We start from the raw sequence: 26,205 nt of genomic DNA, 5'->3' as shown, positions 1-26,205 counted from the left end.
CATAAGAAATTGGGATACCCAACCCAATGGTACTATTGTCATGTTAATGTTTTGACTGCCTGTAATATAAATAGATATTTAGAAGCAGCCCAATCACATTGTCATAGGTTTAATGGTACTTGAAAGGAGGCATTCAAAGCATATTTTCAGGCATTAAATACACCTCATGGCAAAGGTAGTAGGAAATTTGTTTGCCAGATCTGGGCCATTACAGAGCCAGATGTAAAACTCTATCTGCTAGGTTACCTTCAGTGACTGTGCAACCAAGTGTTGCAGTTTCTTCTGGGCATGCTATGCCCTTTAGGATCAGATTGCAGAATGACGGAGGATAATGCCTCTTGCTGGCACCTTCTACAATGCAATCTTTCCTTTGGTAGCCATGAAATGTGTTCGGGCACTAGACTGATATGTCATTTTCTTGCAGACTTGTTCCCATCTCTTATTCACCCTAGGCAAAGTCTGCAAATGCATTGAGCTACCTTTTTCAGCACTTTTTAGGCGCTCTAAGTTTTCCTCTGTTTGACATCTGCATAGTACGGTATTATCTGCCCCCGCCACTGCGTTTCCTGAAGGTGTCCATGTTGGCACCTGGAGCCGTCAGTAATTATAAATTGGCTGATGGTATACAGTTTGAGTTGTGTAAACACATTTGCGTTGCTTGTGCAATTTTCACCAGTCTCAAAAGTTTAGCACTCATTTACGCTAGTATATCAAAATAAGTCCCTATATATGTCAAATATGCCAGTACAGAAACGGGCCATTAGATCATTAACTCTGGGCTACTTTTTTGGTCCACGTTGGGCAACTCTTCTAAAGTTTACTGCCTTACACTCAAACATCCATCTAATTTCCTTTTGAAAAGAATAAGTGGTCAATGTTAGAGAAATGCAAATTCTAATCTCCCTCTCTGAATACTTCTCCTAATTGTCCCTAGGATTTTTTTTTTGGTTTTTAACATCAGTGCTACCCTGTTACTATCACATTTATCAGACGAACAATTGGTTTTTTTTAATTATTCCTTTGTCATGTTACCCTTTGGATCTTCAGTGGAAAGCATCCTAATATAAGTTGTTCCATTACAGTGATCTCTGATCCCAAGAAATGTATTAGTGAACTTACAATGCAATTTTTTCTGTTGTTTTTATGACATTTTTACAATGTGTTGCAATTTCTACATCATTCTACAGCTATGGCCTTACTAAGGTTTTGCTTTTATGTTCTGGATGGAAAGCCAAGAATTGCATTAGCCTTTATATGATACTGTTCATTGTCATTGTTGGTGATCTGTGTATTTGAGATCAAAGTTGCTCCTTTTAATCGGCTTAAAATATTATCGTTCAGTGTTTTTTGTTTTCTCTGTCTTCCTCAACAATGCATTGTTTCAATATTTTCCTGAACGGAACTGTACTTGCCATCTAACCACTTGTCAACTCAGGCTCATCTACAACCTTTCACTATCCCCACCACAACTTATACTTCATACCACTAGCAAAATCCATATTCCCTTTTATGAAGTTTAGGTCATTTTATGATATTAATAAATGTAGTTCTCTATTGTAACACAAAGATGCCCAAAGAATCATGAACTAGATCTTTCCAGTTCAAGAAACCTCTTTTGCACTGCCCTTCGCTTCCCAGCTTCTGGCTATATTTGTTTATCTAGCCATTATCTTGTGATTCAATTTCTGTGTATTATCAAATGCTTTTTGAAAATACCCAGAATGATCTGCATTTCGAAGCATTTCTGCTGTTTTTCTTACAAAAATTTCACAGGTGGTCAAGCATGATCTGTATTTTAAAGTCCATTTTGAACAATCCTAATAATCAGTTGTAATGCCAGGTGCTTCAGTAGCTGTTCCATGTTGTGCATGTCAGCAGTTTCTCAACAACTGGAATGTGTAATTTTCTGTTAATCTAGCCTCACACCACTCTTTTTAAAAATAAAAGTTATATTGCCACTGTTCAGTACTCTGACCAAGGTTTCCTTTTCCATAGACTTGTGAAGAACAGATTATGCATCTGCTGCTGCTTTCTAATTTCTCTGAGGTCTTGAAGTGTGAATATCTGGATCCCAGTGATTTGTCTATCTCAAGTTTTTGACTATCTTGTCTCTTTGAAAAGCAGTCTCTGCTAACAATTCTTCATGCACCTCTTTGCAGCTTTCCAATTATTCTCGTCTACGTATGTTTTGAAAACTGAGTTAATCTTTCATTTTTGTCTTCTGAAAAGCAATCTCCTGACAACCTGTGCTGCTGCTTAATGAGCTTGAATAAAGCCTTCATGCAGTATTCTTTGTGTATTTAATAACTTGCTGTCATTCAACATTTTGAATCTTCTACTTCTAAAACTTACCTCTACCATAAAAGTTAAATATACATCACATGGCATTCATTCGGCACATTGTTATTCCTTTCACACTTCAGTTTTTTTGTTGCATTTGTGACTCTTAAGTTTGCACTGTAATTACACAGTCTGGTCTCTGGATTTATACTAAATACTATATTAGCCATCTTACATTATCTTTAGGTAAGTTTTAATATCATTTCAAACTAGCTGATTTTCTGTAGCATTGCAGACGAGGGGTAGAACCAAATCCAGTCCTCGGGTGAAATGGATCTATGGATGTAAAGCTTTCTTCTTCCCACTCGACTGTATCGTTATTCTTGTTGCTACTCCTTAAAATCTCTTGTCTGCTTAGTCTGGCAAATATTATAATCTTCTACACTTTTGAAGTACCTGTCAAACTGTTCATCCCTCTTGGCTTCCCATTTGTTTTATTTACTTACCTCCATCTTTTACCCTATCACTTCTTTCCTCCTTCCTTGAATCTCACTGCTACTATATCTTTGGCTCACCTCTTCTTCCACCGCAGTACTCACTCCCTTCATGCTGGTATTGCTTGTATTTTCTCCGGGCATCTTCAGGGTAACCAACACTGTCTGCTTATTCTTTCTTCTATTATATTGATTAGATATATCTTGCAGAATTGTGTGGTATTTTGTGGAGTGGAAAAGAAAAAGTTTGTAAAGTATGCACGTGAAATTATTATTTTATGTTGTCATAGTGAAGTTATTGGAATCAAACTGTAGTGGTGCTTCTCTCAATATATTGATTCAATCATTTCTTCTTCCTCCTTACTGTTAACTCAGGTGGTGAAAACAGGCGGGACACCAAAAATTCCAGACTGTTTCCAGCGCACCCCTAAAAAGCTTACTATTCCAGACAAAGCAGAAATCCTTGCAGTGAATGTGGATTCCAAGGGTAAATACATCTTCTTTGTTCTCTGTAAATCTATTGATTATGTCTATGGTTTTTCTGCAGTAGTGAAAGACCTTCACTGTTGTTTATAAGTATGTGAAGCACAAGTTCAAGTATGTTATTACTATGTTGCAATCTACAAATCCAATAACTTCAACTCATAATCATTTGCTAGTGCTATTTGTGCGATTTAAATAGCTCTATTCTTAATATTATTCTCGTGATAGTGGGACAAATTCAGTATTAAGCATGCAAGATCTAAAAGAATGTGGTTAATATTGTTCTAAAAGGATTAGACACTTTGCAATTAATGACAATTAAACATTTCACAATTCATTAAAAATGTGTTTTGAATTGCATAATGTTTAACCTATCATAAAGTGGTTACAATGTAGAATGAGGTCATCATGTCTGTGTCAGCTCTCTGCAAAACAAACTTGGTCTTTCTTCCCCCTCTGTTTGTCCATTCCTTTCCTGTACCTTATTTTGCAGCAAACTTCTTTTCAGATAATTATCTAAGTTTATTTTAAAGGGTTTGACTGAGTGAGCCTCCACCACGTTCTCGTGCAGTGCCTTCCAGATCCTAACCACGCATTTTAATAAAATACTTTTTATGTTGCCTTTGGTTTGTGTGCCGTTCACCTTAAATCGATGATCTCTGGTTCTTGAACTTTGTCAGTGTAACATCCCTCATTATCTCTTTGGCCTATGTGATTTTGGAGACTTCTATCAAATCTCCTCTTCCACAAGATTGGCTTAGTGAGAAAACATATGTAATAGTACTGAGCTGGAGAGACTAGGTAGATCAGCATTTAAGCCCCTGATCTGCAGTGATCTTTCATTTTCACACAGAGGATGGTATGTGTATGGAATGAGCTGCCAGAGGAAGTGGTGGTGGCGGCTAGTACAATTGCAACATTTAAGGAGCATTGGGTTGGGATATCTGGTTGGCATGGACAGGTTGGACCCGAAGGGTCTGTTTCCATGCTGTACGTCCCTATGACTCTTCTCTCCAAAAAAAGTGGTTTCTGCCACAGGTTTGAAATGCCTTCCAATGCCTGGCTGGAACAGTCATATACATTATGTGCAAGCTTCGAGAATGACTTGGCCAATTGTTTGAAAATTTATTTTTTGGTGAATAATTGAAATTTGTCATCAAAATACAAGAAAAACATAAGCTCCAACCTGTAATTTGGATCTATTATTTTGTTTAATAGATGATTACCTAATGTAATAATGTTTATTATAACTATACTAACAGGTGTTCATACTGTGCTGAAGACAGGTAGCTGGGTCCGCTACTGTATCTTTGACCTAGCTACAGGAAAAGCTGAACAGGAACATAACTTCCCTACAAACAGTGTTTCTTTTCTTGGCCAGAATGAGCGGAGTGTGGCAATTTATACAGCTGGGCAGGTATGTATTACTGTAAATTTCTTTTTTTTAACATCCTAATCTAATCGCATGATCATAGTGGTAGTTGTTCCTGGATTAACAAGCCATATGTGAGGTCTTGCACGGCAGCCTGGTTAAGTTATGAACTATGGGGTCTCTGGCAATTTGCAAATTGAATCCAAAATTGGTTTTGTGGCAAGAAGTAGAGTGTGACAGTCAGTATTTTTGTGACTGGAGGTCTATGTCCAATGCCACACCACAGAGTTTGGTGTTAGGTCACTTGCTGTTTGTAATGTACATTAATGATCTAGACAGAAATGTAGAAGATATGATCTGCAAGTTCACAGATGACATTAGAATTGGTGGTGTGGTAAATAGTGAGGGGAAAGCCTTAGAACATTATAGATGAACTGGCCAGATGGGTTGAGCAGTGGCAAATGGAATTTAAACCTGAAAAGTGAGAGGTGATGCATTTTGGGAGGACTAACAAGACAAGGCAGTATATGTTGAATCGTAGGACCCTCGGTGGTACGGAAGATCAAAGGAACCTTGATGTGCATGTCCTTGGATCCTTGACTGCAGCAGAAGAAGGAATTGTGGTAGTTTGGGAAGGCATGTGATACTTGGCTTTATTAGTTGCTATTAAATACAAGAGTAAGGAAGTTATGATGAGCTGTGTCTAACGCTTGTTTGGTCACAGCTGGAGTATTATGTGCTATTCTGGTCACCATAGTATAGGAAGGATGTAATTACATTAGAGGAGGTGCAGAAGAGATTCACCAGGATGTTGATTGGGCTAGATGGATTTAACTATGAAGACACTGGAGAGATTGGGGTTATTTTGCTTTGAGCAGAGCAGGCCAAGGTAAACCTAGTTGAAGTGTACAAAGTTCTGAGGGGTGTATTATTCAAGAACAAGCCTAACAGAACAGCCAGGGAATTCCGAGAGGCATGACACTCCTCCACAGATTCAATCAATAAGCACATCGACCTGGACCCAATATACCGGCCACTGCAGCGGACAGCTGGAACTGTCAACCGGAGGCGGCAGAGACAAACCGCTATAAATGCCGGAGGTAACATCACAGAAGCGCTTCACAGGAGGCTGTCAAGTACAGAGGATGTCACCTAGACAGGGGACGAAACGTCTGCAACACACATTTCCAACTCGGCGAACAGAACCACAACAACGAGCACCCGAGCTACAAATCTTCTCACAAACTTTGAACACTTACGGGTGTAGATAGGCTTTTTCACTTAGAGTCAACAAGCAGGGACATGCCTATTGACTATATTAAGTGAAAAAGTCTGTCTTTTAAAGGTATAAAGCAGGGATTTAGAGGGCATTTGAAGGAAAAGCTTTTCACATGGAAGTTGAGATTTGGAACCTGTTGCCTAAGCAGGTGGTAGAAGCAAGAACTCTCGACATTAAAACTATTTAGATGAGTATATGAAATGCCATTATATAAAAGATTATGCGCCATGTACTCTAAAAAGGGATTAGAATATACAGATATTTGATTAATGGCACAGACACAATGTGCTGAAGGGCCCTTTTATATGCTGTAAAAATTCTGACAGATACAGGAAGGAAGTTCTAGAGCTTCTGGATTAGGCAGCTGAAGGCATGGCCACCAATGATGGAGTAACTTTACAATTACTAATACTCAAGAAACCAAAAATAAATGAGTGCACCTGTCAGTTGTGGGGTTGACAGAGATTAGAGCAATGATGGGTAAGACTTTGGAGTATTTTGAAAATAGGAGTGGAAATTTTAATATAAATGTAATTAATTAATCAAGATCCAAAATGCTTAACTTGCATAAAATGACAGGTAAATGTGACTTGGTGTAAAGTGGAATGTGCACAGCAGTGCTTTGAATGACCTGTGTATGGGGTACATTGTAATAGGGCTAACTCGAGATGCAAGTTTGGGAGGTGCTGTTGGTGAAGCTTTTGTGATTTTCTACAATTCATTTTCTAAATGGACACACTACAGCCCTATTGTGCTCCTGGTGGAAGATGTGAATGGTAAGGTTGTGGATGGGTGCCAGTCAAATATTGTTTTGTCCAAGAAGATGATGATTTTCACGCGTGAGTAGCGTTGTACTCCTCCAGGCAAGTGGGAAATATTCCATCATATTTCTTTCTTGGGCAGGGAACGTGGTAGAAATGCATGGGGCTGTTTGACATTAACCACGTACTGCAGAGTAGTTTACAAGTTAGTTTTGGTAGAGCTATATTAATTTTATTGGACAATTCAACAAGTTTATATTCCTGTGTTCACTCACTTATGTCACCTACAAATCTATTAACACCACAATTGTAAGTTTGTATGGCTAGTCTACACAGAACAATAGTCAACATTTACAAGTTTGTTGAGATGTTGCTAAACCTTATTAAATCTTTAAGTAATTTAGGTGATTGTTTCAATCAAAATGTTCATCCCTGTTGACTAGTATTCCTGGATAAACCATTCTTAAATAATCTACTTGTACAATAGAAATCCATGAACCAATTATGTAGATATCTCTGACAACACTTTGAAACTGTCAGCAAGTCGTTTTGATTTTGAAGATTATCTGTCCAAATGTGCTATGCATCTGGGCGAAAGTATGGGCTACAGATGCTGGAGATTAGAGTCAAGAGTGTAATTCTGGAAAAGCACAGCAGGTCAGGCAGCATCTGAGGAGCAGGAGAATCAACGTTTTGTGCAAAAGCCTTTGGGCCAGATGCACAGTATCTGATAAAGTATCTGCAGAGCATGTTACTTTGTTTGATTTTGCATATGATTATTGAAAGGGTGAAGGTAGTTTAGATTCCTCTTCCACAAGCTGCCTTTTGAACCATTCTAAGTGATAACACCCAGTTCGACATCACCAATGTCATCTTGACCACACCTCTGTTAGAGATTGATTGCACATTTAGTTTTGGGAAAGGTGCAGTTTCCTTAATTTAAACATTGGGAGAACCCAAGACTTTTTCCTTTGGCCCCTCCAGTGAGATTCCACCTCAGTCCTTGGCCACTGTATAAGACTGAACCAGATTGTTCTCAACAGCTGGGTTCTAGTTGACCCAGACAAAGTTTCTGACTCTGTATGCTGTCCATCATAAAGCTTGTTTCCTTCCACACTTAAAACCTCCCATGTCCATCCCCTTCTGCATTTATGTTCTGTTTTTGTTACCAACTTCCAGTGCTGTCATGGTGTGCCTCTCGTATTCAGCCTTTGCAAATGTTTGCATCCAACATATCTTCTCATTCCGATGTAGAGGCTGAAAGTTCAAAAACTGACTGCGTGTTCCTATTGACCATATGCAGTAGGACTCGAATATTTTATGATGATCAAATATCTCATTTGATTTTCTCCTGCACCTAATGCTGGTTAAAATTGGGATGAAATATGTAATTTTAGTGTTAAGGTTTGCATTTGAAGCCTACTTAAAGCCATCGAGTATCCAAAGATAACTAATGTGATGACATTGAACGGCACATTGATTGTCAACATTGCCAATTACAAATTATTCTGAAAAATGGGATCGAAATTTAGTGAAGAGATTTTTAATTTTTGACCGGTATTTGTATGTTTAAAAGGTAATTTAAGATATTTAACACCCTATTTCTTGTTAATGAAATTGTTTTGTTGCCCCAATCATTGCCATACTCTCAAGTTCAGCTAAAATTTGCTGACCAAAGATGTTTGAAGAGTCTACTTGATTTCATATAGGTAGTAAGACTAAACTGTAAATCCATCTGCTCAGGCTAACCTACCTAATATGATGTAAAAGATTTTACTTCAAATTTATAATCTGTGTATATTTTAGAGCTTTTTTTTGTTTGTAATGTGGGCACAATCTGAGTCAGCTATGAAATTTGTGTAGATCTTAAGTTTAGTGTATATTTTTCTGACTGCATATTCTTGGATCTTCAGGAATCTCCAATCATCCTTAGGGATGGAAATGGCACTATATACCCCATGGCTAAAGATTGTATGGGTGGAATCCGTGATCCTGACTGGTTAGACCTTCCACCAATTACTAGCCTTGGAATGGGGATCCATTCTTTGACAAATCTTCCTGCAAATTCATCCATTAAGAAAAAAGCAGCTGTCATTGTAATGGCTGTAGAGGTATGTTGATCAGAGTAATGAACATAACAAAATGTAAATATTCACATCTGTATTATAAACATTTTGCGATTCATTGCTATATATGTATCCACCAGAAGCAGGTCTACCATGGACATAATTGGATCTAAATTTGCAGATGCCCACCTGCTATAACTTGCAGTATTTCCTATACTATCCCAACATTCTCGTTTAGCTTTTGACAAGAGTGATGAATGACAGCAAGAGCCATAAGTCACTAACAATCAGCTCCTATGTACAACTGCAATCAGTAAACAGTGAACATATTGTTAATAAATTATTTTTAAGTATTGTTTTGTGGAAATTACTCGGGCACAATATTCCACTTTCTATAGGAATGATCAGTGTGAATTGAGATGAACGTTTAAAACAGGATCTGCATTCAAAATGTAAGCTTCAGTTTAATTTGAATTGATCTAAGTTTTGTCTGAATTTAGCAGTGAGAGATTTTACTGTGCCAGTAGCATGTGATGATCCTACTTTGGATTTGCAGCTTTAAAGCTGAGCATGACAAACCAAAGCATTTGATTAGGATAGGGGTTGTGGTATGGTGGGTGGGAATGCTGGTCTCATTTCTAATGGAATAGAATTGATGTACATTTGTATACGACCTTTTGAGAGTCCAGGCTTGGAGCATTATGTATGGTTTTGATCGAGAGCAATGGAAATGTGCAGAGAGTTTATGAAATTTGATATCAGTACTGAGAGAGTATAAGTGTTAAGAAAGGCTCAACAGAATGAGACCCTTGTCTCTGGAAAAGATACAACTGGAACATTGAGGTCTTCAAATTTATGTAGGGTGTTGATGTGGTAGATGTGGAAAAAAAAAAGGTTTTAAAGATCGATTATAAAGGTTAAAGCCAAGTAAAGGAGGAGACTGCAGTTCTAGGCATAGACACCCAAAAGTTGATGAAGTGATTTTGGGGGAAAAAAAATTGACCATGTGCAAGAGTCCAGAACTAGAACCAGCAAATTGTAGTGCTGGTAAGAGAGGAGGTCATCAAGGGATTTTGAAAGCTGGAATGAGAATTTTTAAACTACAGCTGTTGCTGGATGTGGAGTCTATATTTGTCAGTGCACAGAGGACAAATGAATGTGATTTGGTCAGAGTAAAGATGCATGTAATGCCAGAGTTTTGCTTGAGTTCTAGTGTGGAGGTAGGAGACTAGTTTGCAGAGTGTTGGATTATTTCTAATAAATATAATTGCAGGAAATTTCTTCCAGTTTAGAAACCACTTTTTAAAAAAAAAGTCATCTGCGGCCTTTAGAGGAATGTTTTGTTTTGAAATAGTGTTTTCCCTCATAATTCCAGCAAATTGATGTTCTTAAGTATCATGCTGCATTAAAACTCAAATTATAAAACTTCTGAATTTTAAAATGAACACTGATGATTGGCACTTAAAACATTCACCTTGATGAATTAGAATTTGTATACAGTCTAGTACAGGGGAAGTATTAAGGTCTTTTCCATTTCCAGCTTGTAACTTTGAGCGTAAAATGATGGTAATGTTAAGAAAATATATGAAAGAAGACAAATAATGATTAAAACTAGTCATTGGTGATAGTTCAGGTGATAGGTCATGGCTGCAACATGTAGAAGCTCCTGGATACCCTTGTGATTCAGGGCTAACAAGTCTGATGAGCAAAGTTTGAGCAACTTGAGCTCAGATTTTGAAAGCTGGAAGCTAAACTATAGACACTGCAATGCATCCGGAATGAAGATTACCTGAATGCTTTGTAGCAGGAGACGGCTGCACAACAAAATTATAGGGTCTCCTGAATTGGTTGAAGACAGGATACTGTAGCTAAGTGAGACAGATAAGGGGGCCCTTTGGGCAAGATTGTCACTTTAACAAGGCTTGGATGAAACTGAGAACTGCACAATGGATCTCGAAATTGATTGTGGGAATCCAGTCAAGTGGGGAGAACAGCTGCGAACGTACCAGCAGTGGTGCTAATTTAATGAGGGGGATTGATATTGTTTTCCACTGTAAAGAGCAAGAGTCCAGGCAGTGATGATGCTTGCCAGTGCAGGGGATTGAGACATTCTGCTCCGGCTTGGAAAGGACCTTGCAGTGCGAGGGGGTGGATCTAGTTGTAATGATCTGTGTAATACCAATGATATAGTTTAGATTAGATTAGATTCCCTACAGTGTGGAAATAGGCCCTTTGGCCCAACCAGTCCACACTGACCCTCTGAAGAGTAACCCACCCAGACCCATTTTCCTTTGACTAATGCACCTATCGCTATGGGCAATTTAGCATGACCAATTCACCTGACTTGCACGTCTTTGGACTATGGGAGGAAACTGGAGCACCCGGAGGAAACTCACGCAGACACGGGGAGAATGTGCAAACTCCACACAGCCAGTTGCCTGAGGCTGGAATTGAATCTGGGCCTGGTGCTGTGAGGCAGCAGTGCTAACCACTGAGCCACTGTGCCACTCCTAAACTAGAACTAAACTGGTGTTTTCACAGTATGAGGAGTTGGACCCTGAATTAAGGTTATAACCTGTGGACAATTACTGGAGTCACACATAAATTGAGTATATAAAATTAAGATTGGTAATTGAGTTTGTAGAATGCTGTCTGGATAGCTTCTTAGAGCCGCACATTTTGAAACTGATCAGAGAGCAGATTATATTTAATAGAGGAAACTATAGGCAAGTTAATTTGATGTCTGTCAAGTACAAAGTGTTAGAATTGGTCATAAAGAGATGATATATCTACATTTGGAGCTAATCAAAATGTCAACATACTGTTGTCTAAGTAAAATAACGTTTGACCAATTTGTTGGTGTCCTTGAAAGGAGTAATGCCTGTGAGTAAGGGAGAGCCATATACAGGCAGTTCTCAGATTGCAACAGTTCCATTCTTGAGTCCATTCATGAGTTGAGTTGTACAAAAGTAGGAACACTGTGCAGAAGTATATAAAATAGCTCTTTGTAAGTACAAGGAAATGTTTGTATGTTGGATCTTTAAAATTAATATTGATGCACTTGGGATTGCATTCATAAGTTGAATGCTCAGAAATCTGGCATCTCCTGTAGTAGTTTAGAGTTGGATGTGTTATAGTAAGGCAAGGGAATCCAGGATAATTGGAGATAGATGGGGCTGTGGATTTTGAACCAGTCATGGTCTTGTTGAACGGTGAATTGGGCTCATGGGGCTGAATGATCTACTTTTGTTCTTATTTCATATGTTTTTATGTGATGTTAGCCATGTAAGAGTGCTTGTCTTGTACTGAAGCAATCATCATCCAGGGAAGTGTCTCTTAAATAAAATTGATTTGTGGAACTGTTAATTTTGTCAAAGCCATTTCAATAAACATCTTAGAGTAACTCATTAGTGGAATATTTTCATCAAATGTCAAGATGTTTACTTTTATATCTTATTACAAAGTTCATCTGTTTTAAAATGTGAGATAAATTAAGCTTTTTATCCTGTTGTTTTATTTTAATCTTCTTTTGGGAATGACGTTACAGTATTGCACTCAGGGAGGTTCATGTTTAAGGGGAGATTGTCACTAAACTACCATGTCACAGAACTAGCAATTTGGATACCCAGGCTCTGAGGATGAGTTCAAATCCCACCATGGCTACTGGTAACATTTGAAATTGAAAGCTAATCTTGGTAATGGTGACCATGAACCAAACTTGTATTGTTGTAAAACCTATCCATTTCTGGATAGGACATGAACAGTACTGCACAGAACAGGTCCTTTGGCCATCGATGTTGCGCTGACCTGTGAACTAATCTAAGCTCATTCCCCTACACTATGCCATCATCCATGTGCTTATCCAAGGACTGTTTAAATGCCCCTAATGTGGCTGAGTTAACTACATTGACAGGCAGGGCATTCCATGCCCTTACCACTCTGAGTAAAGAACCTGCTTCTGACATCTGTCTTAAATCTATCATTCCTCAACTAGCAGCTATGGCCCCACTTACAAGCAGTTGTCGTCATCCTCTGAAAAAGACTCTCACTGTCCACCCTGTCTAATCCTTTGATCATCTTGTGTGTCTCTATTAAATCCCTTCTTAGCCGACTTCTCTCCGATAAGAACAGACCCAAGTGCCTCAGCCTTTCCTCATAACAACACCTTCGCTCCAGGCCAGGCAACATCCTGGTAAATCTCATTTGCACCTTTTCCAATGCTTCCACATCCTTCCTGTAATGGGGCAACCAGAACTGTACACATGTACTCCATGTGAGGCCGCAATAGCATTTTGTACAGTTGCGGCATGACATCATGGCTCCAGAACTCAATCCCTCTACCAATAAAACCTAACAGTGTATGCTTTCTGAGCAGCATTATCAACCTGGGTGACAACTTTTAGGAATCTAAGTACATGGACATCAAGATCCCTTTGCATATCCATACTACCGAGAATCTTTCCATTGACCTAGTATATTGTCTTCCTGTTATTCCCAAAGTGAATCACCTCATACTTATCTGCATTGAACTCAAATTGCCACCTTTCAGCCCAATTCTGCAGTTTATCCAAGTCTCCCTGCAGCCTGCAACATTATTCCATACTGTCCACCCCTCCACTGACTTTAGTTAGTCATCTGCAAACTTACTAACCCATCCACCTATGCCAATCCAAGTCATTTTTAAAAAAATGACAAACAGCAATGGTCCCAAAACAGGTCCTTGTGGTACACCACTAGTAACCGGACTTCAGGCTGAATATTTTCCATCAACCACCACTTGTTGCCTGACAGAAAGCCAGTTTCTAATCCAAACTTCAGTCCCATGCCTCCACATTTTCTGCAATAGCCCACCATGTGGAATCTTATCAAATGCTTTACTGAAGTCCATGTGCACCACATCAACTGCCCTACCCTCATCCACATGCTTGGTCACCTTCTCAAAAAAACCCAATGAGTTTTGTGTGACAAGACCTGCCCTTGATGAATCCACGTTGACTATTTACAATCAAATTGTTGCTTGTGAAATGATTATAAATCCAATCTCTTTATAATCCTTTCCAAAACTCTTCCTACAAGAGACATAAGGCTCACTGGTCTATAATTACCTGGGTCATCTCTACGGCCCTTCTTGAACAAGGGCACAACATTTGCAATCCTCCAGTCCTCTGGTATTAAACCTGTAGACAATGACAACTCAAAGACCAAGGCCAAAGGCTCCACCATCTCCTCCCTAGCTTCCCAGAAAATTCTCGACTGACTCCAGGGGACTTATCAATTCTGGCAGGTGTGAAAGTAGATAACACCTCTTCCTTACTAACCACATTTTCAAATCGAATAGCCCATATCTCATTCTTCTGCTCTACAATATTCTCCTTTTTCTGGGCAAAAACAGATGAGAAATATTCATTTAGCACCTCTCTGGTCTCCATAGGGTCCACACACAACTTCCCGCTTCTGTCTTTGACAAGCCTTACCCTAGTCATCCTTTTTATTCTTCACATGTCTATAGAAAGCTTTAGGGTTCTCCTTTATTCTACCTGCTAAAGACTGCTCATGTCCCCTCCTTGCTCCTCTTAACTCTCTCTTTAAATCCTTCCTAACTAATCTGTAACTCTCCATCACCTCACCTGAACCATCTCGACTCAACGTCACATAAGCCTCCTTCTCCTGCTTTAGTAAACCATGTTCCCTTACCTTATCACTTCCTCCCTGCCTGACGGGGACGTATCTATCAAAGACGTGCAATATTTGTTCCTTAAGCCAGCTCCACATTTCGATTGTCCCCATCCTCTGCATTTTGCTGCCCCATTCTATGCCTTCTTTGTCCTGCCTTATTGCATTGTAATTGCCCTTTCACCATCTATACCTTTTGCCCTGTGAAACGTACCTATCCGTTTCCGCTAAACTAAACATAACCAACTTATGGTCAGTCTCTCAAGTGCTCACTTACTACTAAATCAAACACCTGGCCTGGTTCATTACCAAGTACCAGATCCAGTGTGCCAATCCTCTCCTCCACCTCATCCCTGGAACTTTGTGGAGTCCTATATAAAAAAAAAACTCCCAGCAGTGTAACCTCTCCTCTCCTGTTTCTAGCCTCAGCCCGTACTACCTCAGTAGATGAGACCTCGTCAAAAGTTCTTTCAGCCACCGTTACACCTCCCCCTCTTTTACCACCTTCCCTGATCTTAATGAAAGAGCTAAACCCTGAAACTTGCATCATCCATTTCTGATCTTACTTTATCCATGTCTCAGAAATGGCAACAACATTGAAGTCCCAGGTACCTATCCATGCTGCAAGCTCACCTACCTTATTCCGGATACTCCTCGCTTCGAAATATAGACACTTCAAACCAGTCTGCCAGCATGCTCCGGTGACCGTGAAATCCTGTCCATGTCCTCCCTACTCTATCCTCCTGTGCACTGGAACTACAATACAGGTTCCCATCTGAGCTGGTTTAAACCTACCCAAAAAGCACCAGCAAATCTCCCACTCAGGATATTAGTACCTCTCTGGTTCAAATGAAGACCGTCCTGTTTATGGAGGGCCCACCTTCCCCAGAAAGCGCCTCAATTATCCATAAACCTGAAAGCCTCCCTCCTGCACCATCCCTGCAGCCCCGTATTCAGCTGATATCTCTCCCTATTCTTAGCCTTCAGAGATGACAACTTTGTTCTCGCTTTCAGCTTCCACCCTAGCTCCCTGAAGTCCTGCCTTACATCCCTATCCCTCTTTCTACCTATGTCATTGGTACCTATGTGAACCGCAACTTGGGGCTGGTCACCCTCTCCCTTCAGAACTCCAAAGACACGATCCAAGACATCACGGACCCTGGCATCTGGGAGCCAACACACCAACCATGAGTCTCTTTCATTTCCCAACAAACCTTCTATCTGACCCTCCCTCTAACTGAGTCCCCAATGATTAAACTCCTATACATAAACACTATACCTGTTTTTCAAGGGAACGACCCTGTGGACGAACTTTTTTTCCCCCTCTTTGAACAGTTACCCAGCTTTCTTTGTGCCTACAATTACTTCTCTGTAACTCTTAATTATCACGGACTCTGCCTCCCAAATGATCCGAAGTTCATCCAGCTCCCGCTCCAGTTCCCTGATGTGGTCTTGGAGCAGCAAGAGGTGGATGCGCTTCAGCAGATGAATGGGGCACCAGTGGCATCCCTCACCTCAAACAGGAGGAACATTCCTCTCCCTGCATTGCCCTCCTTGCTAGTTCCCCTTATCAGGAAGTAAAATTACAAATGTTACCTGATGTGTCTCTGGTGTATAAGGTTAGAGGAGGTGGATGGGTGGGAGGCCTGACAAGGGTAGGATCTCTGGTTTAGAAAACACTCATTTATTTAGCTGAAGGGAGAAAAAAGTCCGTCCTTTCCCAGAAACTCCTGCTCTCTGAGATGCTGCTGCTGCTTAAAGTTTTAAATCAGTGACTCAGTTTTTCCAAAAAGCTCCCCAGTCAGTGTGCTTGACTCTCAACTGCCCTCTGCAGTGACCCAGCAAGCTACTCTGGCAGTTGAGATGGGCAACTCACTGGTGATCTAACATTCTATAAGAGAATAAAGGAAACCAAAGTATTATTTCTGATGCATTCAAATACTTTTGAATCCCTTCTTTCTTACTTCTAGTGCAATATTATTGAAAGGAAGATCTCTTGTACATTATATGAAGAGCCAGAGGAATTTAGCTCTGTGCATGACATTTTCTTACCAGGAATGGTCACGTACTATTGTGTACATTGTGCATAATGTCACCTAAAGTAACAAATTTTTTAAAAATTTATCCCTTTCTACAGAAACAAGCATTAATGCAGCACATACTGCGATGTGATTATGAAGCTTCCAGGCAGTACTTGATGAATCTTGAGCAGGCTGTTTTGCTTGAACAAACACCGCAAGCACTCAATACATTCCTCAGCAATCGATGTGATGGGAATCGTAACGTCTTACATGCTTGTGTGTCTGTATGTTTCCCTACAAGCAATAAAGAGACTAAAGAGGAAGAAGGTGAGTTTAAGACTATGATTTTCTTTAGAGGAAAGCCACTTCTTGTGTGAATATAAAACTAAACGTTTCATAAATATTCTCAGCTCTGTTATTGTAGCTGCTTCAAATATTGGTTTGTTTAGTGCCTGTCCATTCCCATCAGTCTTTCCAAGAAGAATGCAGATTAAGTATTGAGCTTTTTTCCTGCAGATGCAGTGAACGCTTTTCTCAAGAAAAAACTGGTTTTGTCTTAGTTGTGAGATCCCCTGAACGGTATGGGAATGGCATAAAGTTTGTGAGAAGATTTGTAGCTTGGGTGCTCGTTGTTGTGGTTCTGTTCGCCGAGCTGGGAATTTGTGTTGCAGACGTTTCGTCCCCTGTCTAGGTGACATCCTCAGTGCTTGGGAGCCTCCTGTGAAGTGCTTCTGAGATGTTTCCTCCGGCATTTATAGTGGTTTGAATCTGCCGCTTCCGGTTGTCAGTTCCAGCTGTCCGTTGCAGTGACCGGTATATTGGGTCCAGGTCATTGTGCTTGTTGATTGAATCTGTGGATGAGTGCCATGTCTCTAGGAATTCCCTGGCTGTTCTCTGTTTGGCTTGTCCTATAATAGTAGTGTTGTCCCAGTCGAATTCATGTTGCTTGTCATCTGCGTGTGTGGCTACTAAGGATAGCTGGTCGTGTCGTTTTGTGGCTAGTTAGTGTTCATGGATGCGGATCGTTAGCTGTCTTCCTGTTTGTCCTATGTAGTGTTTTGTGCAGTTTTTGCATGGGAGTTTGTGCACTACATTGGTTTTGCTCATGCTGGGTCCTTCGTTCTAGTGAGTTGTCCGAGAGTGGCTGTTGGTTTGTGTGCTGTTATGAATCCTAGTGGTTGCAGTAGTCTGGCTGTCAGTTTGGAAATGCTCTTGATGTATGGTAGTGTGGCTAGTCCTTTGGGTTGCGGCATGTCCTCGTTCCGTTGTCACACAAACCAACAGCCACACTCAGACAACAACGCGCCAGAACGAAGGACCCGATACCCAGCATGAGCAAAACCAATGTAGTGTACAAAATCCCATGCAAGGACTGCACAAAACACTACATAGGACAAACAGGAAGACAGTTAACGATCCGCATCCATGAACACCAACTATCCACAAAACGACACGACCAGCTATCCTTAGTAGCCACACGTGCAGATGACAAGCAACATGAATTCGACTGGGACAAGCCAAACAGAGAACAGCCAGGGAATTCCTAGAGGCATGGCACTCATCCACAGATTCCATCAATAAGCACATCGATCTGGACCCAATATACCAACCACTGCAACAGACAGCTGGAACTGACAACCGGAAGCGGCAGATTCAAACCACTATAAATGCCGGAGGAAACATCACCGGAGCGCTTCACAGGAGGCTCCCAAGCACTGAGGATGTCACCTAGACAGGGGAACGAAACATCTGCAACACAAATTCCTAGCTCGGTGAACAGAACTACAACAGGGAATGGCATAAGCTAAAGTTGAGGTAGAATGTCAACAGCTATTGTAATGAATGGCAGAGCAGGCTCCCAGGGCTGGTGGAGCTACTCCTCTCTTATGTTTCTGTAATAATTCTGCATTCCTACAAAATGGACCATTCCAAACATTTTGCTTAATGAACAGAAAATCAAAATTTGACCCAATATACTTCGAGAGTGGAGATTTCAGCTTTTATCAATATTGATTGCCTCTCGTCTGTCAGGATGAGAATATTTTAGTTTTGGCTGCTTATCTCTTCTTTCTCTTTTGAGATTCAGAGGCTGAATAATATAGTACGTGATTTAAGATTTTGTGAAATATCGTGCAGTTCAGCCTCAAGCTGACAAGGACACTATCTGTTTAAACCTTATTTTGGAATATGTATCAATATTCAGAAACCTTTTTGCCTGGGAACATGGGAGTTTGGTCCTAGGGTTTATTTTATTTCAAAAGGATCTTGACTGCCTTTGGGACATTATTTAATGCACTTAATGGAAACAAGGTTTAAGAAATTTGAGAACAACAAGATTAATTTCATGGTGAACTTAGCATGGCAGTCTTACAATAATGCTCTTGTAACTTCAAATTCACGCTTTGGAATATCTCGATTGTAGTGAATGACTTCTGCTAGATAGATCAAATTGAGCTCAAATTTCACTTTGTTCCTAATTGATTCCCAGAAGTTATAATTATAACTTCACTGCACTGACTCAAAAAGCCAATTTCCTTTGGCTTAATTAAAATGTGTTAATTTATATAAGTATTGGCGTATTTAGGGATACTTGAATCAGGAAAGTTTGCCTCAAATCAATACTTTCACTTTTGCTAAAGTACTTCTGCATCTGAAGTCCGATGAGTTCCTTACCATGCATAGCTTTTTAAAAAGTGACTGTTCAGGCTAATAATAATAAGTCTTAAAATCTTAGTAACTAGTAATCCAATAATTGACACTTCGATGTCCACAATGATTTGAGAATACTGTAACCATACTGTTTGCAAATCTCATTTAAATCTACTTTTCCTACTAAACATCATATCGTCTTAAATCTTCTGAAACTGAATTTAAATATGTAACTGCACAATATGTCTCAGATTGTGATCTCTTTAAGAGCATGCCTGTCAAAGCACGTCAAATAGCACAAAATATTTTATACCTGATGAAGAGTAGTTCACATCTTTCTTGCTCAATTAGTTCACCTTGTCCTGATTTAGCCCTGAATGCATTCCTGGCTTGCTCTCTAAAAGCGGTTTGGCTCACTTCCCATTCAACCAAGTTTAGGTGGTTGTGCTATTTAATGTTTTTTGAGAAGTCCTAGTTTTCTAGAATCTCTACAATTGCTCTGAGGAATATTTGTTGAAAAATCATTGGGTATCCAGCTCATAACCAGGTTGCTTCTGACATTATAGAAATTCTGATTTTTGCCTTGAGTTGGCCTAGTTCTTCGAATCAGGGTCCAATATCCTGTTACTGAAACTGTTGGACAAATAATGGGCACTTAACGTTAGCTCTGTTCTGCTGCAAATTTCCTAGCCAGGAGCAGTGTCTTCTAATGCAGCCTAGAAGAATCGATGAATCCATGAAAACATGAGTGGAGCAGGTCTGCATGGAAATTATACCCTTTTTTCAGTAGCAAGTAATTTTATTTTTAGGCTGAATGGCCACTTTGAAAACGGCTGAAAGGAGGTATGTTTGGGGCTAGAGGAAAAAGATGAAGGGTGGCAGGTGAGTGAGGATTGTGGGCTACAGTGAAGTAGAGTTAATGGTGGGGTTTGTCAGGGGGCAGAGGAGGGTCCAGTGGGGTTGAGCCGATTTGTGGAGGGTTTTAGTGCACAATTTTTTTCCCAAGTAATTGTTCAGCTTAAATGCTTCAAAACCCTCTGAAATCTCAAATTCTAAAGGACACTTTTGGAGGGTTCCAGAAGCCAGTAATTGCCTCAAAAAAAAACTTCAGCTTCCTAGGGCATTCTGACAGTCAACTGTGTTGGGAATCTCACAGTTATCTTAATGATTAACTTCAATCTGTGCCACCGCACTGACCTATACCCTTTGGAATTTCTGGGCCATTGTTTGCTGAAGTCCCCTTACAATTCCATTATCCATGTGTGTTCATAACTTACAACGGGTAAAGATACTATAGAGTAAAAACACTTCATTGTTTTTGTACAGTTAAACAGTTCTAAATTTTAGTAAGGTGTCCGAATAAAATGTTGAAATGTAATTCTTTTACCCATCATAGAAGCTTGCTTGCATGTTTTTTGAGTTCTATATTCTTGGAGGCTTATAGAGAGCACACAACTTTATAAATCTTGGTTATCTTAAATTTATCATACATTTTAAGGTTATTGATATTGGCAGGTAAGAGTTAGGATGTATCCAGTGAATCAGTATAAAATCCAGTGTAACTAGAACAATTCTTTTCTGAAGTTCTTGGCACACAAAATTAAAACAGAAATGAATAACAAAGAAGAATTAAGCAACCATTATCCAGGGATCGGGAATGATGCAGGCTTTGGGCTTCAGTTTCTAAACTTTGTTTCAGGATAACATTTTGATTTTTCATTAAAAACTGAAGTAATTAAACAAATATTGACACCTTTGTTGTGTTGTTCTCTCACTTGATGGCCTAAGTGGTTCCCTATCATTGAGTCCTGATCTTAATGCAGTAATTACTTGATTCATTTTAATGTATTTGACATTTCTAGCTAATCATGACCGACAGTTCTTGCCCATCCCCAACTGCCTTTGAAATGAATGGCTTGCTAGGATCATTTCAGAAGGCAGTTAAGAATCATCTCTGTGGATCTAGTGTCACGCCTGTGCCAGACCAAGTAAAAATGGATGATTCTGTTCCCTAAAGTGCATCAGTAAAACTGATAGGTTTTTATTGGCCATGGTTACGTGGTTACCATTAAACTAGAATTCCAGTTTTTATTGAATTCTAACTTCAGGAGAGGTCATGATTGAGATTCAAAACATTACACTGGAGAATACATAATCTGTATTAATCACAATGAAGGGCCATTTTATGTGAATTTCAGCAATACTGAGGGCACATCCAGAATTCTGTGGTATGGGAAGTTCGTCAGAGTATCTTGAAAGAACTAGAGTGTTGAAATGAAGGGGAGATGCTTTTGAACAGTTTTTTTTACTCACAAATAAATTTCGTGCAAAGTTCACTTCTCAATGAATTGCTGTACCTGATCATCTCATTCAATCTCAATTTCTTGATGTGAATTCAAAAATGATTTCTGCATTTCAGGTCAGTGTTGAGTCTTGTAATTTGAAACAAAAACAGAAGTAGCTGGAAGACCTCAGCAGGTCTGGCATTACCTGTGGAAAGAAATCATTTATCTTTGTGTTGAGTGACCCTTCCTTGGAACTGCTGGTAGCTAGGAAAATGTCGATTTGTACGCAGAAAATAGGGGTATGCAGATTCTATATATAAATTGACATTTTTCTAGCTACTACCAACTCTGAGGAAGCATCACTTGACACAGAATGTTAACTCTTTCTCTCCACAGGTGATGACAGACCTGCTGAGCTTTTCCAGCTGTTTGATTTATGGCCTCCACAGTTTTTTTGGTTTTTGTCTTTTAACTTGATGTCAGTTTGTTTTGTAGCATTGTTACTGAGACCTAGTGACTTAAGTATTTCTGTCCCACAGAAGCAGAGCGCTCTGAGAGGAATACATTTGCAGAGAGGTTATCGGCAGTCGAGGCCATTGCAAATGCAATTTCAGTTGTGTCGAGTAATAGTAGTGGTAACAGGACTGGACCATCTAGCAGTCGAAGGTACGTGCAAATATGACCTGATCTAACTACCTTAGCTGGGCATCTTTGGAAGCCGTAGTGCTGACCAATTTTATTTGGGGTAGGAAGAAGAATCTGGGGTAAGAAAGATTATACCAGTTGTTATCATTTATTTCTTAGGAGTGGGATTGTTAAAGGTAGCTGTTGAGTAATTCTAAACATGTAAAGTTTTACTTTTTTTTAATTGACACTTTATCATGGCACTTCAAATTAGATGGTTTAGTGTTGGCTCATAGAAAGGAAGATAGTACTTAAACTGTATTCCAAAATGTTGAGTGTTTGTAAATAGCTGAACTACCATGATGTCATCAATAAGCCAACAGGTACATAAGACATTGGTGCTACAAGAGAAACTAATTTGATTTCAACTTTCTTGGCATAGCAGTCTATGTATTCTATGATTAAAATTCTATTTGTTACTACTTGTTTGACTTTTAGCAAAACCAAAAACCTAATATCCTTAATAATTGTAGAAACTTGTTGGATCATAGTCAGATGTGAATGTTTTTTGACCCCCAAAGTAAGTAATGAGTCTTTGCGCTCTTCTTTCAGTTTAAGATTGCGCGAGATGATGAGGCGTTCCCTGCGAGCAGCAGGCTTGGGTCGTCATGAGTCTGGTGCTTCATCTAGTGACCATCAGGATCCAGTATCTCCTCCTATTGCCCCACTTAGCTGGGCACCAGATCCACCTGCAATTGATCCAGGTTAGAACAATTTCTGATGTTGCTAGAAAATAACTTGCTGAACCATTTATCCTGCTTTGTGTTAGCATCAACATATGAGGATTTAGAGTGATTTCGCCACACAAGTTATTTTGTCTTAGATGCAATAAAACCAAATTTCATTTCATAGGTATTCTTATGTGTACGTTTATAAAGCAGACAGACATCTCTGACAAGAGCAGCATCTCTGTAGTTCATGCATGTAGAAAAGAAAACATTTGGTCGTACTGAGGAGAGAAAATGACCATTTCTTTTTCACTATAGGCTCACGTATTCAGTTATATAGTTGTAGAAAATTTGTGAATGCCCATTTTAAACTTGATATTATGACAAGTGTTCTCATTCTTAGAGTAAGAAAGAAGCATCAGAATAAGAATTAAAGACTTGGACTCCATATAATGCCTTTCATGAATCAGAACATCTCCAAAGCACTGACTAGTTTGTAGAGATCTAGTGAAGGAAATCACAAACAACTTGCCATCCAACAGTACGGAAATGAATTGAGTTTTTTTTAAAATGTTGGTTTGAAACAAAAATAATAACCAACTTCAGAGCAGGTAACTAGTCTGAGTGAGACTGTTCAGAAGACAGTCTAAATCAATGAGCAGTGGAATTTTATATTGTGCTCATTCAGGACATTTCGATGATACCACACTATTGCTGTTAAACCTTCAGAAAGCTAATGCTACCATTTGCTGACACCAGAGCACAGTTTAATTGAATTAACCTTGACTGACACTGCCATTTGATATTGTGTAACTGCGCCATGTATAATAAAGATTCCTATCTCTCTAGTTATGCAAACCTTCATGTTCTGAGTGGCTGAAAGAATATGGATCTAATATGTTTAGGAATAGGAAGATTAGTCTTTTATTTTATTCACTTGTAGAATGTGAGGGGTCACTAGCGACACTAGTATTTATTGTCCATTCCTATTTGGCCTTGAGATAGTGGCTGGTTGCCATCTTGAATCACTGTAGTTCTTTTGCCAAAGATAGACCTGGAGAGGGAGTTCAAGGATTATGACCAGCAATGCTGAATGAATGGCAATATATTTCCAAGTCAGGATGGTGAGTGACTTGCAGGGGAGCTTTGTAGATGGTGGTGTTCCCATATATCTGCTGCCCTTGTCTTTCCAGATGATGTGCTTGTGTGTTTGGAAAGGGCTGTACTAAGAGTATTGTACTACCAGCAGCAGCAACAGTTACTGCCAAAGTATTGTGTTCTAAATCAGTAAACATCTTTTCCTGTCCATGAACTCATGGAAAACTCTGGTTACTGTTTTCAGTTATGGTTGATTGAGAGTTGGGGGTTGTATCAGCAATGGAGAAAGTTCTTTTTATTTTCCGGGTTCCCAGCATCCAAGTCTGATTTTTTTTTTCAATTTTGTTAGTTCAACATCAACCAAGTAAGATATACAAATGCAAATGGGCAAAAAAGAATGTTGAATTATATCAATGATCCCAAAAATGTTGCATGTATATTGAAATCGCAAGTCTTGACTGCAGTTGTTTATTTAACTTACTAGTGGATTAGATTACATCAGTGATAAAGAAAATCCGTTATCAACACTTGGAATAAATATATAACTTCTCATCTGGATTACCGCATGTGCACCTGGTTTAAAATTTTGGATATTTTAAACACTCATGCAAGGAATTAATTTGATCCATTTCAGTAAATGTTAGTCTGTGGAATAGAAAAGTTAGGTTGTGAAATTTTCCAGTTGCTGTTAAAAGTTTCAGGGCAATTGGCACATTTTAAGATAACGTGCTATACTCTGGGAAGCAAGTTGCTTACCTTTCAGAGGATGTTTCTCAATAGTATAAAAGAGCCAGGCAAAGGTCCAGACTGACCCTTCACTGACGTTGTCATTCCCATGCCCTGGCATTAATTTTACTTGACTGTTTATCAGAGGTTGCCAAAAGGGATCCAAAATACATGAATAGCTTTGTAAGAGAAAACTAATTTCTCTGTTTCACTAGAATAAGTGGGTAGTTTAAAGGATTAATTGTACATTCAAAAGGACTGTTATCAATGAACATTTGAACCTTCAAACCTAATTACCTGGAAAGTAGAAATGTTATCATGCGTATTTAGCTGCTGGTTCTTCATTGAGAATGATTTCAGCCTTACACAAAGTTGTCTCAGTCACTCACCAAAGAACTAATCCAAAATCAGAAGAAGGAACATGGCAGGTATTCACGAAATAGGCAAAAACCAAGTCTACAGTTTGCCTTTTCAAGCTGTAATGCAGGTTTGCTTAGGATGGGAAAGCTATTTATTATGTTTTTGCAAGTTTTTCTGAGCACAATGGAAATGATCAGTTATAAATGGATCTTGAATTCCACATTGACAAGTGTGGATGTTGCAAGCTGATGAGACTTCTTGGAAGTTGAAGTTTTCCATTGGGAGATCAAGTACTTGAGATTCACTGTAGTCCAATTTAGCAACCGTCATGCTGCATCCACCCATTTGTCACATATTTATAACCAGAAAAGTTGTCGCCAATGACTATAATCATTCTCAACCTGTAGCATAAACAGTGCAATCTGTTCATTATTTGCTAAATCTGATCGCCACTAATCATGACTGAAACTAGGGAGCATCTGGCTTTTAACACACTCCAGCTGCATTGTTCTCAATAATTTAAGACAATGCCATTTGTGTTCCCATGCCTGCTCACCCTCTCACTGTCTCTCCTCTTCACTCTCCCCATCTTTTTCTGTGTGTGCTCTCCACCTTTCTTTTTTTCTTCCTGTATGATGCTACTTTAAAGCTTGTCTTGATAGCTCATTGTATGCATCAAATTATATTTGATAATACTTTTTACAGCACCCAAGCAGCCATACTCTTGATGCTTTAAAAATGCTGATGTTTCCCTAATTCCATTGTCTTACAGGACTTATGTACTTTGCTCTCATGGCTTCTTGGTAACAAAGTGACACATTTCTTTGTAGCACGGCTCCCTACAAATAGCACAGTTTTGATTGATTCACAACATGAAATATCTTATCTGCGCTGCTACTCCATGTCTAATATTGAGTTGCACCTTGTTCACCAAATTTGATTTGAAGCAAAGGGTGAAGCATACATGAAGATGTCAGTTTATTGTGCTTTTCTGGAACTAGATTGGAAATTGGCTTCATTTTTTTTTGCTGAAAGACTACTTTGGGAGCAATCAAAACTATACATTTTTCAGACTGAGGAAATTAAACCGCACTGCAAGGCACAACTTATGTCTGATACCTTTAGTTTTAGATTCCCAAGTGTTATGAAAATTTAAGGTGTCCATCTGGTGGTGTCCTATCTTTTGGGCATCCTTCATCCAATGTTTTCAAGTCAGTTAGATAGGTTTTTGCTGGTTTTTACGAAAATAAATATCGTAATAGTTTTGTAAACAAAAGTTTAACTACTTTTACTATTCACATCCATC

General features: G+C 39.3%; 1 protein-coding gene across 8 annotated transcripts in view; it reads left to right on the top strand.

The window, feature by feature from the left end:
• The window catches only part of ubr5 (ubiquitin protein ligase E3 component n-recognin 5), a 164,186-nt gene that overhangs the window by 69,487 nt on the left and 68,494 nt on the right, over positions 1 to 26,205 (top strand). For 7 of the 8 annotated variants that reach the window (XM_072570728.1, XM_072570730.1, XM_072570733.1 and 4 more), the window contains 6 exons: positions 3,150 to 3,261; positions 4,520 to 4,674; positions 8,583 to 8,780; positions 16,546 to 16,756; positions 21,903 to 22,029; positions 22,600 to 22,751. In XM_072570728.1, coding sequence (XP_072426829.1) covers positions 3,150 to 3,261; positions 4,520 to 4,674; positions 8,583 to 8,780; positions 16,546 to 16,756; positions 21,903 to 22,029; positions 22,600 to 22,751 — 955 coding nt within the window. The remainder of the gene's footprint in view (positions 1 to 3,149; positions 3,262 to 4,519; positions 4,675 to 8,582; positions 8,781 to 16,545; positions 16,757 to 21,902; positions 22,030 to 22,599; positions 22,752 to 26,205) is intronic. The other variant, XM_072570726.1, reaches the window with a different exon arrangement.

The sequence above is a fragment of the Chiloscyllium punctatum genome, chromosome 5, assembly GCF_047496795.1.
Source record: "Chiloscyllium punctatum isolate Juve2018m chromosome 5, sChiPun1.3, whole genome shotgun sequence".
NCBI lineage: Eukaryota > Metazoa > Chordata > Chondrichthyes > Orectolobiformes > Hemiscylliidae > Chiloscyllium > Chiloscyllium punctatum.
The sequence above is the reverse complement of the archived record's forward strand: the minus strand, read 5'-3'. Positions and strand labels throughout refer to the sequence as shown.